The following is a 24,679-nucleotide window of genomic DNA, read 5'->3' as shown; positions in this document are numbered from 1 at the left end:
AAGGCCTAGATCTGAAAACTTTGTTTAATGGACAGAAGAGAGCACAAGAATGGAGATGTGCACTGAAACACTGCTAGAAAAGTAGTAAAATTAATTTTATTTAAACCTCAACCCTATATTAATCTTGAAAATAATACCTAACCTTTTCCTTGGATGTAAAGCAAAAGCAAAATCGATTTGCTTTAGCCTCAAGGCAGGGATTTGCACTGGGTCACCACATGCCAAAAGTCAGACTCTAAAATAAAAGTAACAGTATCCAACTGTAACTCAGACAAGCAAATTAATTGCGTGCCCACTGTATACCAGCATAACAGATGCCAAATGACCCAGGCACCCTGCATGTCTCTTTCTTCATGCCCTGAGGCTGACACCATTTTTCATGCCTTCAAGAACCTCTATACCAAAAATACCAGTGGTTTTTTTATTGCAGGAAAGTGGCTGTTCTGCATACCGTTCCCAGAATCAGGGAATCAGCTTTGGTTAGTGATATGCTAAGCACAAAAAAACTACGTACATCAGGATCACAAAAATTAAACTAGTCCAGAAATCGTACCATACACTGGAACAGAATCACCATTTGTATGATTCTGAACTGGAATTTATTAAACAAATTTCAAATTTCTCACTCTGCTGTTCACAGTATTATATATTCAAAGAAATTCCAGTGCTGTAAGCTGGAGTTGCTCAACTGATCCACAACCTCTGTATCAATTGAACATCTGACCATAACATCTGCATATATTGATGTATATATGCATGAGCAACCACACGCTCACAGCCAACAGGTTCACAAATTACAGAAAACACATCTTTATTTTCATTAAAATAGCCTACAGATTGCTTTGGGTTACAAGGTCACTAAGCGTCACACAAGATACTTCAGTTTGTAGCATTACTGCTTAGCTATATGGGCATTTACACTACTATTAATTTGTGCCAACAAATTCGTTTAGCACATAAATTTACCTCTACTTGTAAAAGCAAGTATCCATTTTACTCAGCGCTTTGTCCCTGAAAATGGCCTGAAGCGAATGCTTGGAAAAAGAACAAGAGTAGTAGCTCCCATTGTATTAATTTGGCTTTTTCCTCCAGCCTCCATTAAAATTTGTTTGTAAGTCTTCATAGACTTCCACCAATTTGTCTAAATACTTACTTTTTTACACTTCAAAAAAATATCTTTGGCAACTGCAACAATGAATTTTATTACTAAGTATGGTATTTATAAAACTATATATCAATACCAATTGCTTTATTATTGCCTTAAGTGCATTTTAGTTCTGTTACAAGAATTACATGGCACTCTTTCCCATCTACAAGCCATTTCGAATGGCACTACCTGAGTTACTCACAGCAAGAAGGGTAAATGCAAGACATTGTGCAAAAGCACATACTTTTAGTGATAACTCTCTCTAGGAGAAGAGACTCATATGCAGGGAGAAACTTTTAATAAACCTATGTTTCAGTCACTCTGGTGTTCAGCCTCTCCTACTACCTTTTCAAAGACACTGGAAAGCTCCCAGATAACTGTCTTTATATAACAGTATGGAGGCTTACAAGTCACTACACAAAGACATAGTTTTGTTAAACTGAGGCTGAAAATTATCTGTTACCTCCTTCTGCCTGCCTTCACCCCCCTCATTTGGGATTAAGTGCATGTTTTTGAGGCCGCGTAGGAAATAGCTGCCATTACTAAAGCAGAGATCATCTGCACCCAAGATTTGCTGGCCCTTTCAAGAAGTCACTCTGATGAGGTACTGCTGTATTTTTTGTGTACATGTCCCATTAAAAACAGAGGTTCTACTTCATTATAAATAAATTACTTACAGATACCAAGCTCAAATTTCCTTCACTACTAAATAGTGGGACAATGACGAACAAAATAGGTTATAGGATTAAACAAATATTCTGCCTATATCTATAGGAAGTGACCTACTGTGAGACACAAACCATGGATCATAGAATGGTTTGAGTTTGAAGGGACCTTAAAGATCATCTAGTTCCACAGCCCCTGCCGTGAGCAGGGACACCTCCCACCAGATTAGGTTGTTCACAGGTCCATCTAAACTGGCCTTGAACACTTCCAGGGATGGGGCTTCCACAACTTCCCTGTGCAACCTGTTCCAGTGTCTCACCACCCTCACACTAAAGAACTTCTTCCTAATGTCTAACCTAAATCTCCCCTCCTCTCATTTTAATCCATTATCCCTTGTCCTGTCAACTTCCTGCCCTTATAAAAAGTCCCTCCCTGGCTTCCCTGTAGGCCCTCTTCAGATACTGGAAGGCCACTATGAGGTCTCCCTGGAGCCTTCTCTTCTCCAGGCTGAACAACCCCAACTCTTTCAGCCTGTTTCCATAGGAGAGGTGCTCTAGCCCTCAGATCATCTTCATGGTTCTCCTTTGGACCTGCTCCTACAGCTTTGTGTCCTTCTTTTGCTGGGAGCTCCAGAACTGGACACAGCACTCCAGGTGTGGTCTCACAAAAGTTGAGTAAAGGGGGAGAATCACCTCCGTTGTCCTGCTGGCCCAACTTCTTTGGTTGCAGCCCAGGACACAGTTGACTTTCTGGGCTGCAAGCCAACATTGCTGGCTCATGTTGAGCTTCCCACCTACCATCACTCCAAGTCCTTCTCCTCCAGACTGTTTAAGATCTGCTCTCCACCCAGCCTGTATTTGTGCTAGGGATTGCGCCAAGTCAGGCGCAGAACCTTGCACTTGGTTTTGTTGAATTTCATATATTTTGCATGAGCCCACTTCTTAAGCCTGTTTAGGTTCCCCTGGAGATGGGACTTTCCAGCAGTCTTACTAGTGAAATAAACATGTAAACTGACAAAAAACTACCAGTGTGTAGAGGTGCCTACCAGTTTTCAGTGCATCTAAACTTGAAAGCAAAACAATAATTGTATTAGCAACAGTTCTCTAGGGGGAGTCTGGCAGGAGTGCCAGCAAATCCATGGGGCACAATGTCATCTGGGGAAGTCAGAAAACCTCTGTGTACTCACAGCCACCACTCAAGATGGACTGCATAGCAGGAGCGTACTCATACATCAGTTTCACTGACTTGAAAGTTTTGTTTTCATACTGACAGACATACATTAGCAGAGATAAAGCCACGGCACCCGCTGTGCTGCTCCCAGCCAACCCTGCAGCACATCCAAATAACAAAGCATCCTAATGCTTTGGGGTGATTACCATCTCAAACATTTCTACAGTAGCTGGTGAGACTTCACAGCCATTGGGGGGGAAAAAAGGAAACTTAAGTATTTCCAACTTTAAATCACTGTTCAGATGCTCTCCTTAAAGGACTTATAGAATAAATTTCACCATATTATCCTCCTCCTTCAGCCCAATCCTCCACTACTGTCAATACCCATGGCCTCTCTCAACAAGGGATCCTCTCCAGTGAGAGATGCTGATCAGCAGGTTCATTATTTCCTCCTATTCCCATCTCTTCCTAGCCCAAAAAACATAAAAAAGGTGCTTAGTTTACCTGGGGTATCTGTCACAGAATTAGCCATGCTACATTTCCTCAAGGGTCAGAGTGTAATAACTGGCCTCAAGATAATACCCCTCTTAGCTTCCCTATGGAGCAGGTTTGACTTATGGCAAAGGGCAGTGAGAAGAGCAGTAGGCTTTTACCCACCAACATGGCAGCTTATCTTCATGAAACCTTACACAAACTTAATGTTTAAGACCTATATCCCCAGCCAAACTTCAAACAAAACTGGCATCAAAAGTTAACTACAGTTGAGAGTCAGCAGAAAGGCAGTGTGATCCCATAAACCTGGTTTTCTCAGCAATCTAATTGAAAATTTCAACAACTAATGCATGAACACTAAGAACTCATTAACTCCCAGCATAGTACCGTTAGACATAAAAAGACATACTGCAATTTACTGCATACTTATAGTACAATCTTGGCTTTTCTGAAGCAACTCTAAGGAACAGTTTTCCCAAAGGAACGCCCAAATATGATGATAGAATATAAAACAGCAGATATGGTGCAGAACCTAGAATCTTCAACTGCTAGTTCAAGTTTAGGCCATTGTCATTGTTACTCTCGTGTATATCCAAAAATATAAAAAAGGTACTGGGCTGCCTTCTGTTAAGAGTATCTTCCAGAGTTTCTTTTTTGGCTTAGAACAGAACATGAAAATCTGCAGAAAATTTTATGTTTCAGTATGCCTAAAATATCCACACACATTTACTTATGCAGAAAGAAAAGATAATTATAAAAGAGGGGCTGAAAGGAAGGAGTATATGTTATAACTTACTTGGAAAATAACCTACAAAAACAACGGCTGTTTCCCACCACAGTTTTCCCACACTTCAAAATTTTGTCCCAACCTAAGACAATTAGCTCAATTATCTATTTTTTTCAGATAGAAGTTCAGAATGTCCCAAACCCAAATATTGAAATATTTAATTTGAAACATCTGAAATATTGAAACATTAGAGTTTTTTTAAATTCTCAAACTCAACCATGTGTTTCAACACTCCCAAGTAAAAATGCTACAATTGGTTAGCACACTCTGAAAGAAGGCAGTTAAGATTAATTAAAGCTGGTATTTTCGCCTGCTTCAGCTCCTTCAGTAGATTACAAAACAAAAGGGCTGCAAATTAGCTTTTGGAGCAAGTCTGCAACCCTCACACAAAAAATTACATACGAACAAAGGGGAGGCAAGCATTACCAGTAGGCTAAATGCCAGCAAGTCTAATTCCACATAATATCTATATATATATTTTATATATACATATATATGTATATATTTGTACATTATATAACAATATACTATTATATCATATGGATTAACTATTCAAAGACCCTATTAAGAATAATTCACTAAAAGCCAGAATTAAATGCATGATTTTGGCAGTTTCACTTGGAAACACAGATACAGCCCTTCTGTGCAAAGACAGAGGCTATGCAGTGGAACATAAGCTACAACAGAGGCATTCAACACTTCCAAGTAAATGAGCAAAGCAACATGAATTGCATGCTACCTGCATCAGAACTGATAACCAAAAACGTTACTCTTCCTTTATTCAGCTTTTATTACATATTCTTTGGAAGAAACTTCAGAAGATGGTGCCTACTCTTTGTCAATGTTTAATATAAAGCCCTTCCAAAACATTATAGAGATGTCCCTTAAACTTCTTTACAAATCTAGCTTAAAATTTTGCCCCATTCCCTCCATCATGGCTGTTCAGACATTGCAGCTCTCACTGGCTTAATTAAGAAACCACTTCTCTTCCTTAAATTTTCCTTTTCTTTCTATTTTACACTCTGATGCACATATAACCATATCTCTTTAATCGTTGTTTTGCTGCACTAAGCAGGTTAAACACTTATTAACATAATCTCAAAAACAAGCCTTCCATTCTTTTCATCTTTCTAAGACTCCTTCTGCCCATCTAATATTCCTTCTGCCAATGATCTTTCTTAAATGCAGACATCTAGATCACAATAGCCAAGGTCTCTCTGGGGTGTAATGACATCACACTTTTCTGAAAATACAACGCTAAAAGGGGCAATCGAAGCATCGTCTTTTATCATATTCACATCATCATGCCAGTATTGTCAAAAGCAGATCAGGCAATATTTACTTTATTCATTGTCCCGCATCTCTTTATTTGTCTATGGAGCACTGAAGTACATTGTCAGACACACATTGTTGAACTCGTTTAGGATGAACTACCACTTTCCTTCAAAGCAATTGTTCTCAGCCAAATTAACAGATTTAGCTTTAGAAAGAAGCTCTTGGTAAATTCCAACCATAGACCTTAACTGATGTACTGTTTCTGTTCTGTAAGACTGCTGACCAATCCATAAGAATATACTGCAGGAAATGTCTCTCCCTTTTCCCTTGGTGGGACCTGCAAAGATTCCACAGCGCTTCAGAAATCTCTTCTACAGACCTCTAAGTACTTTTCCTGTAAGGTGGCTCCAGTGATGTGACATTCTCCCTGTGACCCCACTACATCTTATATTTGCTACAGATAATTTCTGTAACCAACAACCACTACTGTGTAATCTCCGGGGCTTTTGCAGAGGGTTTTGTAAATGTGAATTTCAAACAGTTAAGCTCACAACTGCTAAAATACAGTACTGTGAGAAGAGCCTTCACCTATTTCATAATTTCAAAAACATTATTTCATCTAGTTTTCTACTGAGCAATTTACTGATGAACTTTATCTTCATATGTTTCTTTAAGATCAGAAAAAGATGAGACCAGTCTTATTCTGAGAGCAGAAGAACTGTAATTATAGTTTCACGTTCTTCCTGTATCTGACTGGAAGATATTAATGTATCTGTATCTGTATCTGATAAAGAGGTAAGACTCAGGTAAGTGAACCTCAACCAGACTAGAGATTCAAGAGACCCAGATGACATAAAATCAGTAGTCCTCTTTGTAATATTATAAATTATTTATCTTTTTAATTTTGTAATATTGTAATAAACCTAAGAGCAAAATGTATATTGCTTTCAACTCAGCATCCAGTGTATTTTAATTGGTATAAGGAAAAGTCCCTTATAATTCATATCCTAAATCATGAGAGAGTTTACAATCAAAAATTAAAACCTAATTAGAGAAGTGAGCCATATGCTTAAAAAATGAGAGTAATTACAAATCAGCAGTTTAAAATGCATGTAAAGAAAATGTACGCTTGAGAGGTTTGCTTAACAAGAGAAGAGTGGGCCAGCTGATACAAGCCACAAAGGATGGCTACAGTATTTTCTTAGTTTTTGGATACAAAGGGAAATTAAGACCTAAGATTTTTTATATAAGAACACAAATGTTTTCTCAGATTGGTTTTTACTACTGATCAAGAAAAAACTTCCGTTTCAGTATAATCTTCCACAGACTTAACACACAATTAGCTATACTGTAAGATGTAAAAGAACAACTATATACCTAACAAGAGTAAGATACTGCAGCAAATTTGTCAATATAGTTAACGGCTCTTTGAAACATGAAACATGAAACATGAGAACCACATACGGTATGACATAACAGGCATCCCAGTGGGAGTAGTTTTTTAAACTTTTTTCTGAAGCATCACTTCTTAACATATTCTGCCAAAAAATGAATTTTTTTGCTGCCTATGTCTCCCAAGACACTCCCATGCACTATGGAAAAATAGAAATCCCAAACTCCATTGCACTGCCAGAGCCTAGAGATACCCTGTGGTACCTCTGAGTCATGCCTATAGATTTTTTTCTACCTTCAATGCCCAAGGGAACTATATAAATCAGAATATAGCAATTTACCTGAAACTAAATACATGAACGGAAGGGAAAATTAATTTAATAATACCACTTCACTAAGCTCTATGGATTATAGCCAGAGTATAAACCCTCAGAGACACATAACTTTGCACTAGAACTTGCCTGCTTCTTGAAAAAAAAAAATCAATTTAACATTACTTAAAAGTAAATGTAGTCAGAGTTCATATACATACCCTCTGCTTCTCAGGGTCAACGTATCGAATGCCAAAATAGTCTTTTTCCAGCAAGCTGTAATAGTTGCAGATGTGATCTATAAGAAACTGACCTTTAGTTTCCCTCTGTAAAAAGAGAAAGAATGGATATATTATTCTGAGTATTCTGAACTTGACATCTATAAATATTAAAAAAATCTAATCAAAGTGTCAAGGAAAATTACATATGAAATTTGTTCTTAGTCAGACGAAGATGAGCATTCGAGCATTCATCTTCTCTAAAAGATGCAGGAGATCAGTGATCAGCATACTCTCTGCACACTCACAAAGTGATTAATTAAGATAACAGAATCACTACTCCTGCCTCAGGAAAACTCATACTACTCTTATAGCTGCACATATATGACATATAATATATTACCAGTAAAAATATTTCCACCTGATGCTACAATAGCATAGCAGATGCCCAGTTATATTTGGAATTTTAAAACAGTGTGTGTTTTTTAGTATCTCCCTAGTTTGCAAGCAGTTTTGGCAATGAGTACCTTACTAGATCTTTATGCAATGCCCACAGCAAGACAGACCTGATCCTTAATTCCTAGACAGCACTACAGTACAAGGAAGAAATGCCCAAATGACCGAAAGAGATGTTTTCATCTTTCCATTGTCACTATCTATAGCCTTAAGGAAACTTTCTGTACACATGATGTTCAGTTAATAATCTCATTCTTTATTTCTGCTTTCTTCAGTCTCAATACTGAAGAAATTTGTCCTTAATAATCTACTGCCTGATATAAAGAATGTATATGAATTTTCACATTTCTTCCGATCCAGTTGATGTGATTTTTTTCTTCAATTGTGTTGTGTGAGTTTTAACACCAGGGTAAAGCTGTTCTTCTAAAACACTCTATATCCATTCAAAGCAGACAATGGGCTTTCATTACATTGCAGTATCAGGTCTCTGCATTTCTTCCTCTCTGTCTACCCCAGTCCTGCACTGACAGACCTCTGCTGTGGACCAAGTAGTGAGTTTGTACAGCTCTGCCCTTGCTGATATGAAACAACCTGAACTTAGCACTTTAATGTCTACCGAACAGTAACTAGACAGGATGTGCAATCATATTACATTAAAAAATAATAATAATAATAATAATAATAGTTCCTTAAAATTGCTCACTGAAAGCTTTAATGCTATGCCTTATTCAACCTGTCTCAAAGAAGTTAACAGGCAATTTAAACCCTAAACAGCATGGATAGGCTGCAGCTCCTGCAGCTGTCCCCTTCCCTGCCTCATGGGGCCTTCTCTCAAATACACTTCTAGCCACAATGGAATTGCTGATTTATCAACAAACTTGTTTTTCCTAGAGGTGGAGACCTCTGCTTCTCTTCCTACTGTCCAAACCATTTATTTCCACTACACCTTTTTACCACCACCTTCTACTTCCTATTATTTTACCCTTCACTATGTGTCTTTTACTCTTCCTTATGCTGCTACTTGCCTAGAGGATTTCACTGCCTTGTCTGCACTATGGTACTCCCGTATTTTTTTTTCCTATTTTTAAACAGCCAGTGTCAAAGGATGTCAACCCAATTTGTCTGTTTTCTGTACATGCTCACTCATACTTATGCTTTGCACCTGGCACTGCTAATTTTTTTGCAGCAGGTTTCCTGCTGTAATTGCTTCTTTCCAGCCTTGGGACACTTAAAAACTGATTAGTTTGCTGTTAATAATGGTTAACACATAAACTGACATTTTTTCATACTGTACCCAGTTGCAAGTGTGGGCATGCCAGTGACAACACAGAGAAAACTTTCCTTAAAAGGCAAAGTCAGTGTCAAAGATGGAAAAGTACAAAAAGAAAGCCAACGCTTTCCCTGTGATGGACACACAGTCGTATCTCAATGAAGTATCTTCTAGCTTACAATCTTAACAATGTCTGCAAACTTTTATGACTATACAATAAGCAAGACCATCAAAATATTAAGACAAAATTGCACAGTGACATTTTAGTACAGAAGCACTAGGGAAAAAATTGAACACAGATGTGAAATGTAAGTTGCACATCGTTTTAAGATGAATCTACAATGAACTAAATAGAACTGAGGAATAAGAGCTATTTGATGACTCAGGTAGAGTCAAACATTAAAATAGGCTTTACTGATAACAGTGTACAAAAGAAATTCAATTTTAAAACACTGGAAATCAGGAAACCAGGCTAGTCATATTCTCATCTGACAATATTTGAGGATGCTACTAGAAGAACAGTCAGTAAATCTACTAACTTCTACAAGCTCACATTCTAATTCATTCATTTAACAATTCCTTTGCTTCACCCATCCAAAATAATCACAAAAGTCTTTTTCAGTTGTTGAGGAATCTGATAAAAGGGGAGGGCATATATGAGATGTTTTTCAATTCAGTAACAACATTCCCTTTCTAAAATGAATTGATGCCCTACTTTCTTGCTTGAAAGATAGATGATGGAAATGAACCAAACAAAAACGATCAAAAGAACAAAAGCCTCCAAGCTAAACTGATGCTCTAGGAAACCTTAGGCCTGCCACAGATAAATGAAAAAGACTAGTTAATAACCTTACCCTTGGTTAGTACATACTTCAGTTAATAGCACTATTCAGTCGGGCTTCAAGTTCCATGTGATTCATTACCATATATTAGAAAAGATTTAAGATAGATAAAAGTGGCTAAACAGGCACATACCTAACGTAATGAGTATTGTCATAAGAAAATACTTTTCTAAATTATACGCTAATACGCTTTTTAAACACCTGAGACTTGAAAAACATATAATTGCTACACAGAGGAAAATAGCTGATGTGGCACAGGGCACTTCAAGTCTGAATCTGTAATACATAGTCTGGCAAAAAGGATGGGCAATGGTTGTTCATTTTGCTTTCTGCAGACAGCATCCATAAACATTTTCTACATGTCTCTAACAATGCCCCAAATTTTCCTGAGCTTTAGAATATGAAGATCTCTCTTGTCTTCTGTGGGTTTTTTATACACTTATTACATATTATACTAAAAAATAATGTATTATATACAAAGCTTATTGTTATTTATGAAAGAACATGGATAAATTACATTAGGAACTGCCAGTCATCCACAACAGAGCACAAGAATGGATCTGGGTCACAGAATAATGAATAAAAAACATTGCCTGAAATTTCAGACAGTTGCCTATAGCTCTCCAATTAAATGATCCCTTAAAAAACAAAACAAAACAAAACAAAAAAACAAAACCAAAAAAACAAGACAAAAACAAACCCCAAACATTGCTATATTAATAAAGTGCTTTGCAGCAATTCAGAAAAATCTTTTTATGCTTAATTTCAGCATATTTGTTAGAACATTAAAAAGGCCATTATTTCAAACACTACTGAAGAATGCCAGCAACCAGTCACAGGAATCAGAGAGCAAAAGTCAGATTTTTAAAAGCTTCACAGATGAAATCATTGACAATTACCAGAGTACACCCAGAAGTCATCAATTATTCTCAAGTAAAGAACTCAGGCAGAAACAACAGTCACGAAGGTGTATAAGCAAGAGAACAAAAATGTCCTGGATTGTGATAAATTCAATGTTTTCAATGAAAGAATACCAAGTTAAACAAGTCTTTTTTTTTCTAAGTTCATTAATTCAAATACAACATCTGACTGTCTCAACTTAGATGTATTTTCTTTCAGACTTCTCTAACCTATACTCTATGAAAAGTGTTTTTTATAATGGCCATAAACAAGTCCCATAATTTAGCCATTCCACACATGAAAATAGTCTTTTGGAGATTCCTGTAAATAATGTGAGGAATGACTCTCTGATTTGCTCAGATAAACAGGCACAGACAAGAAGGGTAAGTTTTTCCTAAAGTATTTGAATATCCGACCTTAATACCACTAAAATTCCACAACAAACTTGAACACACATGCAAAGGATATAATGCCATGTAAATTACAGAACCCCTGAACAGAGAAGGTCAACTTGCAGTAACTGCTAAACTCTGCTTTTCTGCTTTTTAAGCTGGATCAAAGGTTTTCTTTGCTATTCAAACAAGCATGTATTAAAATAGCAGCTGCTGGCAAAAAAATTAAGCAAAACAAGGGACATTCTCCACTCCAACAAAACATGAAAACAGAGTCCTCCACTGACAGATTCAACTGGACAACCTCAGCTTCTTTCTCAGCTCTAGGAAACAAGTAAGACACTGCAGAAATGCCTCATTTTCACTAGCAGATGTCATTAATACAGCTTCCATTTCTACAACTGCACATTTAGGGCTGAGAAACCCAATTCCTTGGTAACTCCTCTGTTGCAGAAACTAACCCAAAGAAAGATCTCTGTGGCAGCTGAGCAGTGTATGTTTAACACAACATCGCAGTCCTGCGCTTGCTCTGTTGACTTATTTTCTTTTTTATTACTATTCTTAGCTTCTTGTGTAAGTTGAAAGCACAGAAGGGTATATCTTGTTCTCCCTTCTCCAATTAAGTAAAAAGAGATCACCAAATATTTATGACTGCTTCACAATTTTGAAAGTCAGAGGGAAACCATTCATAGCTGTTTAAGATCTTGCAGTGAAATGTCTTCCCTATTTGCATCTGCTTCACCATGGAGTTCTGCATCAATTTATCTTAATGTTGTCAGAAGGAAGAGCAAGAGTCACAAGTAGATTAAACTGCTCTGTTATCTAATCACTGAAGTCCTGCCAGCAGTGTTTATCTCTGTCAGGAAGCCACTGACACTACTAAGAAGCAGTGCAGAGTCATAAACACAGCGTTTCTTTACCCAAGGGATTTCAATCCTCACCCCACTAAGTGTCTTCACTTGTGTGAACAGTTCCCAGCAGCAACCCTCTGTGTAAAGCCACTCACATACTTAAGTGTTTGCAAGATTAATGTAAAACCTCTGAAAAAAAAAATAAAAAAAAATAAAAAGCATACTTAAACCCCTTTTTCCATTTAAATAAATGAAAAGTTCAGGCTCTCAAGCAAGACAAGAATAGCATCTGATTATTTATGCTTGCTATCCTTAGCGTGTAACATACTTTGAAGTTCTATGGATGTAAAAAAATTAAACACACTAATTCAAGAATAACCATAATACCACCATATAATGAAACCAAACCAGGTCAGAAACATGGATAAAACCATGTGGTTCCTTGAAGGACAAACATAATTCAAAAAGCAGCTTTACCCATAGAAAAATAGAATTAGCATAGTTGGCAATACCTGGCAAAATTTATAATCAGCACTGCACATCTTTGGGTTTTGCTAACCTGCCTCCTCAACAGATACCTCTCACACTTCTGACTTCCCTTTGGACATCTTCCTCCAGTGATGAGATCATACTTCTTCTCGGCTTTTCATGAGAGAAATACCTTGAATCCCAACAGGCAAACGTCTTCCAGCCCATTGACAAGTATCCTCTAGTTGAGCACTGGAGCATGCCCTTGTGCATAACAGTGTGGCTGTAACAGGGTATCTGGGAGCCATTTTCTCTCCATGTCAATTTTGGGTCAGCTGTCATCACAGCTGCATTTGTTTCCAGTGGCACAGCAAAAAAGTCCATCACTGCTGGACTGGGGCACATGCTATGGGGATGGGACTGATTTAACATCAGCCCTTTGGAGCTGAGTAAGGAGGAAGACTGAGGGCACAGAGGAGGAAGGCAACCTGGTATGCCTGAATTTTGCAGCTTCTTCTAGATGAATTGTTTAGTCCCACCCAAATAGTAACATCAAGAATAAAATCCTCATACTGCAGCAACCAAAGGCAGTGAGGTGGATAGGGCTCAGTTCCAAGCTGACAGCACTGGGCCAGCCCTAACCCTTATAGAACCTCCAGTGCCCTGAGCAAACTTCTTAGCGCTTTTCAGATGTGTGGATTTGCTGACAAATGACAGCAGCTACTCACGAGATGAATACACAGACAACCTCTCTGATGTTTTTGCTCCATCTTTGGAAATAGCAATAGGAATGTTCTTCTACAGGAGTCTCACAAGAACTGGACATTGCATAATGGCTTCAAAATATAAAGAACAATTCAAAACATGCTTTTAATTCCTCAAATTAAATGCTGTAACCCTTCAAAATTATTTTATTCCTGGTCCCAATCAGCATCCTCTGGTATTTTAAACTACTTGAAAATACACTGGAAGACTATTACACAGCATTTAACTGGAAATTTTTCCCAATTGTAAGAAGGAACAGCTGCAATTTACTTTTCTGTTGCTGCTAAAAAAACACCCAAAATTTTTCTGATAAAATACCGCTGTTGCAAAGCCAGCCCCAACACCATCCACTTACAAATGCCATCCAGGTGAAGCTGACTAACAAGATAGAGGATCAAGATATGGGAAGAATGGAGGCATGAACAGGACACTCCTCCTCTAGGGAGGAGAGGGACAACCCAGCACAGCAGGAGCAGAAACACATTTTATTATATGAAAATGTACTGGAGGAAGAACTATACTTGCTCTTGTTTATCTACTCGCTTCCTGAAAAAAACAAACAAACAAACAAACATGGAAGAAGCATCTCTTTCTAATAAGTCCCCTAGCAAATGGAATACATTTCCCTTGGTTGCAATAACTTCAGCACAGAGCTTCCCTAATGCATAAACTATAGAAATGCAGTGATGTAACAACACCACCTCACCCAAAACTAACAGAAGTAAAACTTCAAATTTGAATTATCATCTTATTTTACCCTCATTTGAATCGGGAAAGACTTTCAGGGGGAAAAAAGAAAAACATGCTAGTACATGACTGAGTGCATTATAGAATTAATGCTCATTTTACTTAATAGGGACTTTAGCAGCCACTAGTGATAACTTTTGCACACAAGAACATTTAATGCTTGAAACACAAACTATCTGTACTCTGGCTGTAGAACTCATTTGCTAACATGGAATGGATCTTGAAGAACATTATTTTTCCAGATATCAATCTTTAAACTCAAATTTCTGAGCCCTTAAAAAAAATACAAAACAAAACCACAAAAAACAAACAAACAAACAAAAATCAACAAAAAAACTCCACATGCAAACCAGCCTCTTCCTACTGTTTCATTTGGACAACAAATATAGACATGAATGTCGAAGATAAAGGAGAAGACAAAGAAAAAAGGAGAAAAAAGTCTACACTGAGAAGAAAAGAAGTAAATGGAGAGCAATTTCAAGGCTATATGTGTGAATGCAGATGTGGAAGCTCTATTAATCTTTAATGAAACTGCGCAGCTAAATGTTCTGAAAATGTACCCAGAAATATCCACTGTAATGATGTCAGAAATATATTTGTAAAAGACAATTCCTCTGGTGCGACACCTCAGTTCAAAAAGGAAAAGGGTTATTTGAGGTAATTTATTTTTCTTCAGTTTTCCTCTATTCTTATGCAACAGATGGACAGCTTTGTCCATACGATAGCAGACTTTTGCCTTCTCTTAAATTTGAGATTATTGTAGGATTATATTGGTCAAATAATAAAAGATGACTGGGGAAGAGAAACAATTACACTATAGAAAAATTATACAATGCCAGCCCTGTGCAATGGAAACTAATAAATATCAAAAAATGCGAAAAATGAAAATTGTATTCTACTGCAGTTAAACCTGGCTGGAGGGAGTGAACACAGATAACCGCTTTGACACAGCCAGCTCCTGACCCCAATGCCACTCTGCAAGTAAACTACTCTGAGCCAAGAGTAAATTATAAATGATAAAAAGAAATATTTATAGTTCACATGCTGCTGCTCTCAAAAGTTGCCACCAGCCAGGCAGAGATGGTCACTTAAGAAACCACAAATGCAATATTCATTTACAGGGCTCACTATTGTTTTCTGTCCCTCTGTGCATGGGCAGCACTTGGTCATTTAGGTTTTATGTCCCTGAAGTGATGGCGTCACACAAGGCTTGCAACATTAACTGCTCACTTCTGGTAACAGCTTCCATTAGTGCAGCTTTTGTGATGCTATCTGAGGCACTATTGATTTCTTAAAAGGAGCTGAGGGATCTGACAACAAATCTATCATTTTCTGCAATACCCAGCACTGTTCTGAAAAGCTAATTCTGCTTTCTCTCTTGCATCCTTGACATCAAAACTACCTTGGAAGACACTGCTAGGACACACCACCACACACCCAGCAATGCAGAGGAGAGATTTCAAGAATAAGTTCCTAGCCCTCACCTACAAAGCAACCTGAGAGCTAAATCAAGATTTTGACAAAATCACGTCATGTGCCCTGATACATGTAATGGCAACAAACCTCCCTTCGCCCCTTGCCTTACTGAATCTTCTTGGTGGGTTCAGCAGCCCCAGAAAATGAGGTCTCCCACATACTCTGCTCCAAATACAGTTCTGTAACTGTATCTTTTCTAACAGGTACACAGAAGTGTGCCCTTTTTATACAAAAAAGAAGTATTTTGAAAAATAAAAGCAAGCAAAAATGCTTCTAGCCAAACAAGATGCTTCCCTGAGCACACGCAGAACAGAGAATCAACATGGTGTGATACAGCTCAGTTAAGCTGCTCACAGGAAAACTACCAACTGGTGAGGGGCAAGAATGCCCCTTCACAGCGACACATCAGGGCTCAGCTGAATGTATTGAATCCTAAACATGGTGAGGGTCATGCAGGAACAGCTACTCGGTTGATTCCACACCAACTGGGAAAATACGACCACAGCGGAGAAGGGTGAGTTGGAAGAAGAGATGAGCAGAGCAAGGGAGCTGCTGTTGTTAGAGGGCAGTTGGTGCCCCTGTAAACACTGGTAATGGCACCTCAGCTGGTCTCCCACACCCCTTCAGTTTGGGGTTACTCCCCCATGTTCCTCTACTCTGATGAGGAAATACAGCATGAATGCTTGCAAGCATGACATGGGGTGTGCATGCACTGGGTGGGAGGGAATGAGAAAGATAAGAAAGATGATGGAACATAATCCCTGGAGGAAGAGGTTTCCGAAGTGCTGAATTAATGCTCATTTGAAAGGCTATTAGAGTGACATGTGAGGCTAAGAGCTTACATAAAAACCAGAATATATTACTAGATATTATGGGAATTTGATCCCTTGTTATGTGGATTACTCCAAAATCACAAGCCCAGCTGTTTTGGTATTGGTCTGGCAACATCAGATCTGAAGCATGCTGAGTCTCTACAAGCGCTGCAAATCGAAGACAATGTCTCCTGACTAAAAGGACCCTCAGTCATGGTGATGAAGTCAACATCTGCCAATGAACCTTCCTTCCTTCCTTCCTTCCTTCCTTCCTTCCTTCCTTCCTTCCTTCCTTCCTTCCTTCCTTCCTTCCTTCCTTCCTTCCTTCCTTCCTTCCTTCCTTCCTTCCTTCCTTCCTCCCTTCCTCCCTTCCTCCCTTCCTCCCTTCCTCCCTTCCTCCCTTCCTTCCTTCCTTCCTTCCTTCCTTCCTTCCTTCCTTCCTTCCTTCCTTCCTTCCTTCCTTCCTTCCTTCCTTCCTTCCTTCCTTCCTTCCTTCCTTCCTTCCTTCCTTCCTTCCTTCCTTCCTTCCTTCCTTCCTTCATTCCTCCCTCCCTCCCTCCCTCCTTCCCTCCCTCCTTCCCTCCTTCCTCTTCCTTTCTTTTCCTTTCTTTTCTCTCTTTCAAGTTCAACTATGGTGTTCTTTTTTTTTCTTTTAAGAACCATTAGATATAATCTAGATTTTAAAACAAAAATTATTTCTGAACTGTTTAAGATATCATCACAAAAGACAGAACACATCTTAAATCATGGCTAGCAAAAACCCCAATAGAGGGTTCTACAGGCTTGTTCCATTAGCCACGCTGCAAAAAAAGAGAAAATAACAAAGCAATACATTTTACAGATTCCATAACAAATTAGTTGTTAGGTCCGTCTTTACATTCCTGTCACATTTAGAGTGAAAGCAGAGCTGCAGCAAACAAGATAAAATTAAGTATTCTCTCCTCTCAGTGTTGAAAGATCTGTGCTTGTAATTTGGGAGCAAACTAAGCCAGTGTTTTTTCTCTTCTCTTAACCCAGATCATTTATGGCTGCTACAGGCTTATGTGGAGAAAAAAAAAAAAAAAATCTCTTAAAAAGAAAGAGCTAGAGCCAACACAAGGCTGACAGACAGATTATAACAAGCAAAGCTCTGACACCTTCATATATGCTGTGCCAAAACTGACTGCAAAACCTCAGGATGCAATTATTTTATAATGATCATCTTTTTCAAAATTTAACGAGTTAAATAAGTGAGCAGATGACACCAAAGAAAAAGTACCTTTGTCTTACAGCAAAGGCAGTATTTTGGATTTCTCTTTCTGCCTGAGACAGTAAAGCAAGAAAGGGAAATAAAATGAACAAGCCAGAATGGTACTGGGCAAGAGAGAAAGCAGAAATTTCAGTGTCCTTACACCCCTCCTATGGGATGCAGGAACCATCCTTAATTGTGTGTCCTAAGTATAAGAATGAGCAGCCAGCAGAAGGAAAGCAGAGAAGCTGGGGAAGGCTTTGCCACCAAGTGCACTTGTGTCAGTAATCCAAACCACCCGTTTTCATGTTTTTGCCAAAGAGTGCTGGGGAAAGCACTGGACCCCCAAATCAGCTGAGAAAGTACCACAGTTAAGCACAACCATAACAAAGACATGAGACCCAGAAAGTCAGGATGTATTCTTGTAGGTAAGGTGGAATATCCCCTTTTTTCCAAGGTGTTTAAACCTTAGTGCAGGAGTGACACCCCACCTTTGTGCTGCCCTGTCCCACCATCTGCTCTAACCCTTCCCAGTCCTGCCTGTCTTCATCTTTGCCATTCAATACCAGGCGACCGGTTTCCGTCCACAATGGTGGGAAGTGCACACCAAGACACTCACCAGCCAATGTGCTCTGCAGCTTTTCTTGGCCATCTTCTCTCAACAAAAAAACAGAAACTCAAATGTAAGTGAAAGTCAGCTGGCAAGCTCTGAGCATTTCACTGAAAGGTGCACTGAGTTAAGGGCAAGGTTTGAAAGCAGGCATAAGTGATTAGCAGTGCTCAAGTGTCAGAAAGACTCCTGAGGGACACAGATTTACAGGGTGGTTGAGAGGTGTTCCAGTAATTAAGTACCCGTATTTATTGCTGCATATGACTACCTGTTTAAAGAGCGACCTCACTGAGTTCCTCTAGTACATAGTCATACATAGCTGTATTAGAGAGCAGCAGATATTAATCCTGAAATATTAAAGATCCTGTAATAGCAATGGCCCACAGATCAAAAATCATGTGTTCAGCTATCATGAATTCAGCTCATAAAAGGCACTTCCTTTTCTGGCTTATAATGCATCTTTGATATACACACATATACACACCATACTTTTTTATCCACATGTGTCTATACACACACAAACACTTATTATATAAATATCTAAGAAAGATGTCAAGAAGAAGGCCTAAAGGATTCTAAAATTAGAGAAGGCCATTAGATCATTTGGCTGTCTGCATAATTTGGAACATACAATTTTATCCGATTTACGTCTCACACTAGCCAGCTTTATCTTACGTCAAGCTCAATAATTACATTTTTTCTGCACTGTGTCTTCATATGAGACAGTAAATCTTGATTTAAGGCTTGAAAAAAAAAAAGGTTTAAAATCCACAGATTCTTTTGCTGGTTTAATTCTACTGCCTTACAAGCTTTCAAAAACACACTTGGAAAATATTATGCTTCAGTTAAATTGTCAGCATGGAAACATGGAGCACCATAATTCCCAACAAACATATTTACTAAAATAAATATACTGAAAAAAAGAGCTATCTGTCTGGAACAATCTACTTTGATTAAATAGATTTCATGAAGGACCATGATCTGTTTGACAAAATTCAAAACCTGTTATTTTTAAAAATATAAATGCTGTCATATTTAATAACATCTACTTTCTAGCAAATCAGGACACATTCCAAAGTTTTAATCAGAGCTTTTCCTAAAAAGTTTTAAAATATCACCTCAACCTTATTTTGTTAAATCCCTAAAATATCTTTGAACAGCCAACATGAAGCACCATATAGGGTGAAACTTTCAGAGACCAATCAAACTAGCCTTACAATAAACATACACAAGAACGAATTTCAAAAATCTACCTTGATTTTCAGTATCATGCTTTAAAATGATGCAAAACTTCACCATACCAACAAGCCCCTGATATTTTGAACAGCCGTGAAATTTAGATATCCTTTCTCCAAAAAGTATGAAAGGAACAACAAAGCCTTCAAGCACTAGGAAAATCACATATGAGGACCCGTTCAGATGCCCGATTTATGCTGAAAGCCATGAACTTGCTCTATTTGTCATCTTAGGTGAGAACTACAGGCTTGCAGCTTCTTATAATTGTGGGCAAAGCCACTATCTGATATGAGAACAGCTCTCCTGAGTCCAGTGAGTTTTAGCCCCTTGCTCAAGTACAGATCTTGTCCCCATATATTTTGGGCACTCTCTCCACCCCCAGAAGCACCACTGTGCTGACTCCAGCAGACTACACACACACACAGGCCTCAAACAACAATAAGCTCGCAAAGCAAAGCCATTTTCCTGCACTGGTGCCTTCTGCCCTGCTCTGCAATAGCTGCTGAAGAGCTAGGAAAGAATAAGGCATATGGACATCCCTGTTGCACTGGCACTGGAAACACCCATTTCCAGTAAGTTCACGACAGATCAGTAAAACAGAAGTCAGGCAGGCAGCTTGCCTGGGGATGAAACTGCGCACCCTGAGCCCCAAAATCATGAGGGACCACACATCAGCCCTGGCTGTGTTACAGTCTCACTGTGGCAGGACAATTTTCTAATGTTACCCTACATCAGAGAAAAAATAAGCCTGGCTTCTTCCTCCTGGCAGACACAAGTGAAACCCTCAGAGCCTCACAATGAACACTTCAGCTGCATTTTATATTTGCCAAGTTCCCTAAAAAAGGCTTAGCTAAGAAGGAAACAGACATAGAAAACAGATCCTGATCACAGTGGGTGGCAATTCCACCCACTTTAGACCCTGTGCAGCCATTTCAGACTCTCCCCTGTTTTAATGAGAACATTTCCCAGCTTACTTCACTCTTCCTCGTCTGCTACTCTGAATTATGGACTCTGCTGGAGAGTTTTGAAGTTACCAGAAAATGAAAACATTATGATTCTTCTACTTGAACAAGCATTATTGGATAACTATATTTTGTATCTGTGTGGGGAAAAAAATTAAATTCTGACAGATTCACTAAAAGTTCACACTTTTTTCAGTTTATTTATCTGATCACCAAAATAAAAAACACAATATCTCAAAACAAGTGGTACAACAAGACCAGGTCTCCACCTCTCAGGTGCAGGATCTGGTAGCAGCCATCCTATCTTTCTCTGTGACAACATCTACACACATCACTTGGTGTTAGGGATGATACTACTAAACTGACCATCAAAGTTCGATTATGCCATTTACATCATGATGATACTTCATCTATTCCTGAAAGCTTCAGCTGCCATAAAACTGGACAAGAACCAAAAAAAAAACAACACAAAAACAAGGATATCAGGCCCCACAAGCTAAAGAAAAAACATCCCCCTCAATAGACCAGGAAGTGAAAAAATAGGCAGACTATATTGTGCAAATACAGTTTGCTTTTCTCAGAAGCCGATCTTGCAATTTTTGAGTTTATTTTCATATGCATGCAAGTGCCTGTATTGGCAGCCCCTCCCCACCAGAAAAAAAAAAAAAAAAAGAACTATGGAAATATCCCAGCTCTTTCCTAGATGCATCCTAAGTTAAGAAAAACACGGTAGTCCCACCTCCACCAAAGCACCACAGAGGAAATAGATAGATAGATAGATAGATAGATAGATAGATAGATAGATAGATAGATAGATAGATAGATAGATAGATAGATAACTGCAGACTTTCTTGCCTATCCTGGTTTCACAGAGAAGATCACAGAAAACTGAAGGTCTTATTCTGACCATTAGTCACAGTCCAGCACACAGTAAAGATCACGTAGAGGAAATAAGAGGCATCATTTGTATCCCACAATCAGTCATTTGGGTTACAGCCCACGACAGGCAGATGACTCCACTGCTGGCACACTACTATACAGGGCAGAGGAAGGTGGAACCATCCCAGATAACGACGGAGGGAAAGATTACAAGGGCACTCTGGAATACATACAGCAATGGACTCAGCTGTGCCTTGACAGTTCACTGAGGCTGGCTCTACACCAGTTTTACCAGTGAGATGGAAGAAAGCAAGGACCTTGAAAGCACCTTCAACCCTTCAAACATTTAATTCTAACTCACTTCAGGGTGTTCCATGCCTAAAACACGTAAGAGTGAGAGTGGCAACAGAATCAGCATAAAACACTACACTGCTACCACCTCAGCAACCCCAGCTTTGAGCCTGCTAGGTACACAGACTTTCAGGTTATTATGACAAATTTTTCATTGCTTTCAAAAATACGTGTGAGAAGAATTTTTGTAAGTTTATTAAACCACCCTGGGTAAATAATACAGTTCAATTTACTTGCAAATTGCATTTTAAAAATATTAGTTCAAAGGCTGATTTTAGAGAATTACCCTTGCAAAATACTGTATTTTTAAGTTATTACACATCCTAGGACCCACTCTGCAAATCTTACTGGTTTTATTTTTAAAAATTCAGAGCTTAACTCTGCAAGAGTGAAATGCCCCACTAACCTCACATTTGATGGAGGCTGAAGAAGTTAACAGCTATGAGGGGGGGGGTAAAGGGAAAGGGGAAGGGGAAAGAGAAGGGGAATGGGAAAGGGAAGGGGGAGGGAAGAAGGAAGCACACACCACACAGCCTTTTGCAGTCTCAGGATAGCATCTCAGCCTACAATGCAAGCTGCTATTCGCACATCACAAAAGGACTTCTTTGTGCTAATTTATGTTTCTCAAAATTGTACACAGTTCCTAGAGTGGAATAAAGAGTTCAGTGCTTAAGTTCCCTTGTCTTGATCTCCATCAAATCAAAGGCTTATGTAATGTGAGCAAGCCAGGATCAGGCTTTCTTATGCTTTTCTTTGTAGCAACTTACTTACCTATTTCCTTACTCTCAATTTAATAGTTTTTGTTCTCAATGTGTTAACATTATGAGATATAGCACTGCACATCACACAGACTTCTGAAGGTCTGAAACACATGCATGTGTTAAGGTATTATTACACACACACAGATCATGTGTTCTTAGGAAAAAGTAGGAGGGCCAGCCTCAGATTTGCAGAAGGGGAGCTGTCGACCCAGATAATCCTGTCCACTTTCAAGTCCTCCATGCAGGGCAGGGAAATCCAGAAAACTCTCAGCAGTCACAGGACTCACCAAGAGCCCAGGGGCATCCACTTGAAAGAGATAGGGCAAATACATATAGCTTTATACCAGCAGCTAACCAGCAGCCAAGAGGAGTGTTACACTGCACAAGCGTAAAGGTGCTGCACCCCTAGCACCCCAAGATACTCACGGGAACTACCCAGGATGAAACAGCTACTGATCCAAGATTGCTGGACCCCTTCAACCTACTTGCAGCAGGACCCTTTGAAAAGTTTACTATATTCCCAAAGGAAAGCCAGAGGAGGTAGGTTTGTTCCCAATCATGGGAAATTACCTCAGAGCATTGTTTGGCAAAGGTATGAACTCAAACCAGCAGAACTAGAGGAATGACATCTTCAAGGCAAACGGATTGAGTAAATTATGCAATTAAACCAAAGACATCTGTGTATTCATTTCATTGATTAGGAGTAAATTTAATTTTAAAGTTTTCTAGAGATGAAAAAGCTAATTAATTAGTTCTGCTTTTATGTTCGTTAGTTCAAAAGTAAGCTGACCAATAAGTTGTGTAAATCTTAAATATCTTTAAAGTAACTTACTTTGAAATTCCCTAGGAAACTGAATAACGCATCTGATCTCTATTTTGCACCATCCTTATGATCTTTGATCTTTCTTTTCAGGAAATGCCAGTCATCCCCTTTATGTATAAGCACATGTAATACTACCAAAGACATTTCAAATAAGAAACTACAATAAATGGATACTGATTTTCTTTATTAAAAAAAAAAATCAGAGGAAAAAAAGCTCTTTGCAGTTAGTACTTGAATAAATATTACTAATATAGCAATGAGTATTTATTGAAAAATTGCTGCTTAAAACAAAAAAATAAAATAATTTAAATTAAATAATGGAAACAGAAAATTCAGCATTTAGAATCATATAATGAAAAATCCAGTATTTAGAGTAATCTTTTCCTCTAGTGCACAAAGATGAAGCAATTGGGTTTTGCATGTATGAATTATACATCAAACAAGGAAATTAAATGCTTTCCTAGTTCAAAGCACCATTCTGGACATTACTGCAGCCACGCCTCCTGTGCACAGCCTGTAAAGTGAATTGCTCCACGGGTTCCCACAGTTCAGCAAAGCACTTATCACTGTGTCTTCCTCAATTCTCCTCTACATGTCACTACATAGAGAGTTAACCTATACAGCACATGCTCCATGGCTCATGGCAATTACTCACCTTGCTCTGATCTCAAAGCAGATTTCCCATTTCTTCCACTGGAAATTTCGTACTTATAAATACCTTTAAAAAACAAGAAAACCCCTTTCTGCTTTCCAACCCCCCTCAAAAAAAACCAACAAAACCAAAACCAACAACAACACACACACCAAAAACTGTATCATGATACAAAAAAAGTGCCAGGGAAACTAAAAATAAAACAAATCACCAATCAAATTAAAAAAAAAAAAAATCACACAAGTATACAGTAGATACTATAATTTTACTTGGGTCATGATCTACTTCTTACAGCATAAGTGACCATTATGGACAGGCAAGAGAATTTAGCTTGCTGCTAACATCACGCACATTCTTCCCATGTTTACTGGACTGTAACAGTAGGATTTTCTTCTCTGCTGTTTCAGGCAAAACTTGTAATGGATGGCACTGCTGCCAGCAGGGTGCCTTTCCCCATTTTCATGCTCTATTGTTACAGAACACTGCCAGTGAGCACTGATGACTTAACAGCACTTACGCTTGCAAAAACACAAGGAAATCTAATTACAATACATATTCAATAGAGCAGATGGGAAATTCTCACTCCTTTCATATGTACTGACAGTTCTGATAATTTTTATAGATCACATCAGTACAGAGGGGAAGCTACCAAAGAACATTTTGTAAATAGGGTCAAAAGAATATGATGCTAAACTATACATGCAAAACTAATTATAGGTATTTTTCATATCTTTAAAACC

At 38.5% G+C, this 24,679-nt stretch overlaps 1 protein-coding gene across 2 annotated transcripts in view; it reads right to left on the bottom strand.

The window, feature by feature from the left end:
* Positions 1–24,679, bottom strand: part of FRMD3 (FERM domain containing 3) — a 131,572-nt gene that overhangs the window by 61,916 nt on the left and 44,977 nt on the right. The window contains exon 2 of one of the 2 annotated variants that reach the window (XM_051643312.1): positions 7,462–7,566. The exons of the other annotated variant lie outside the window; for it this stretch is intronic. Coding sequence (XP_051499272.1) covers positions 7,462–7,566 — 105 coding nt within the window. The remainder of the gene's footprint in view (positions 1–7,461; positions 7,567–24,679) is intronic. 2 annotated transcript variants of the gene reach the window in all.

The sequence above is a fragment of the Apus apus genome, chromosome Z, assembly GCF_020740795.1.
Source record: "Apus apus isolate bApuApu2 chromosome Z, bApuApu2.pri.cur, whole genome shotgun sequence".
Taxonomy (NCBI): Eukaryota; Metazoa; Chordata; class Aves; order Apodiformes; family Apodidae; genus Apus; species Apus apus.
The sequence above is the reverse complement of the archived record's forward strand: the minus strand, read 5'-3'. Positions and strand labels throughout refer to the sequence as shown.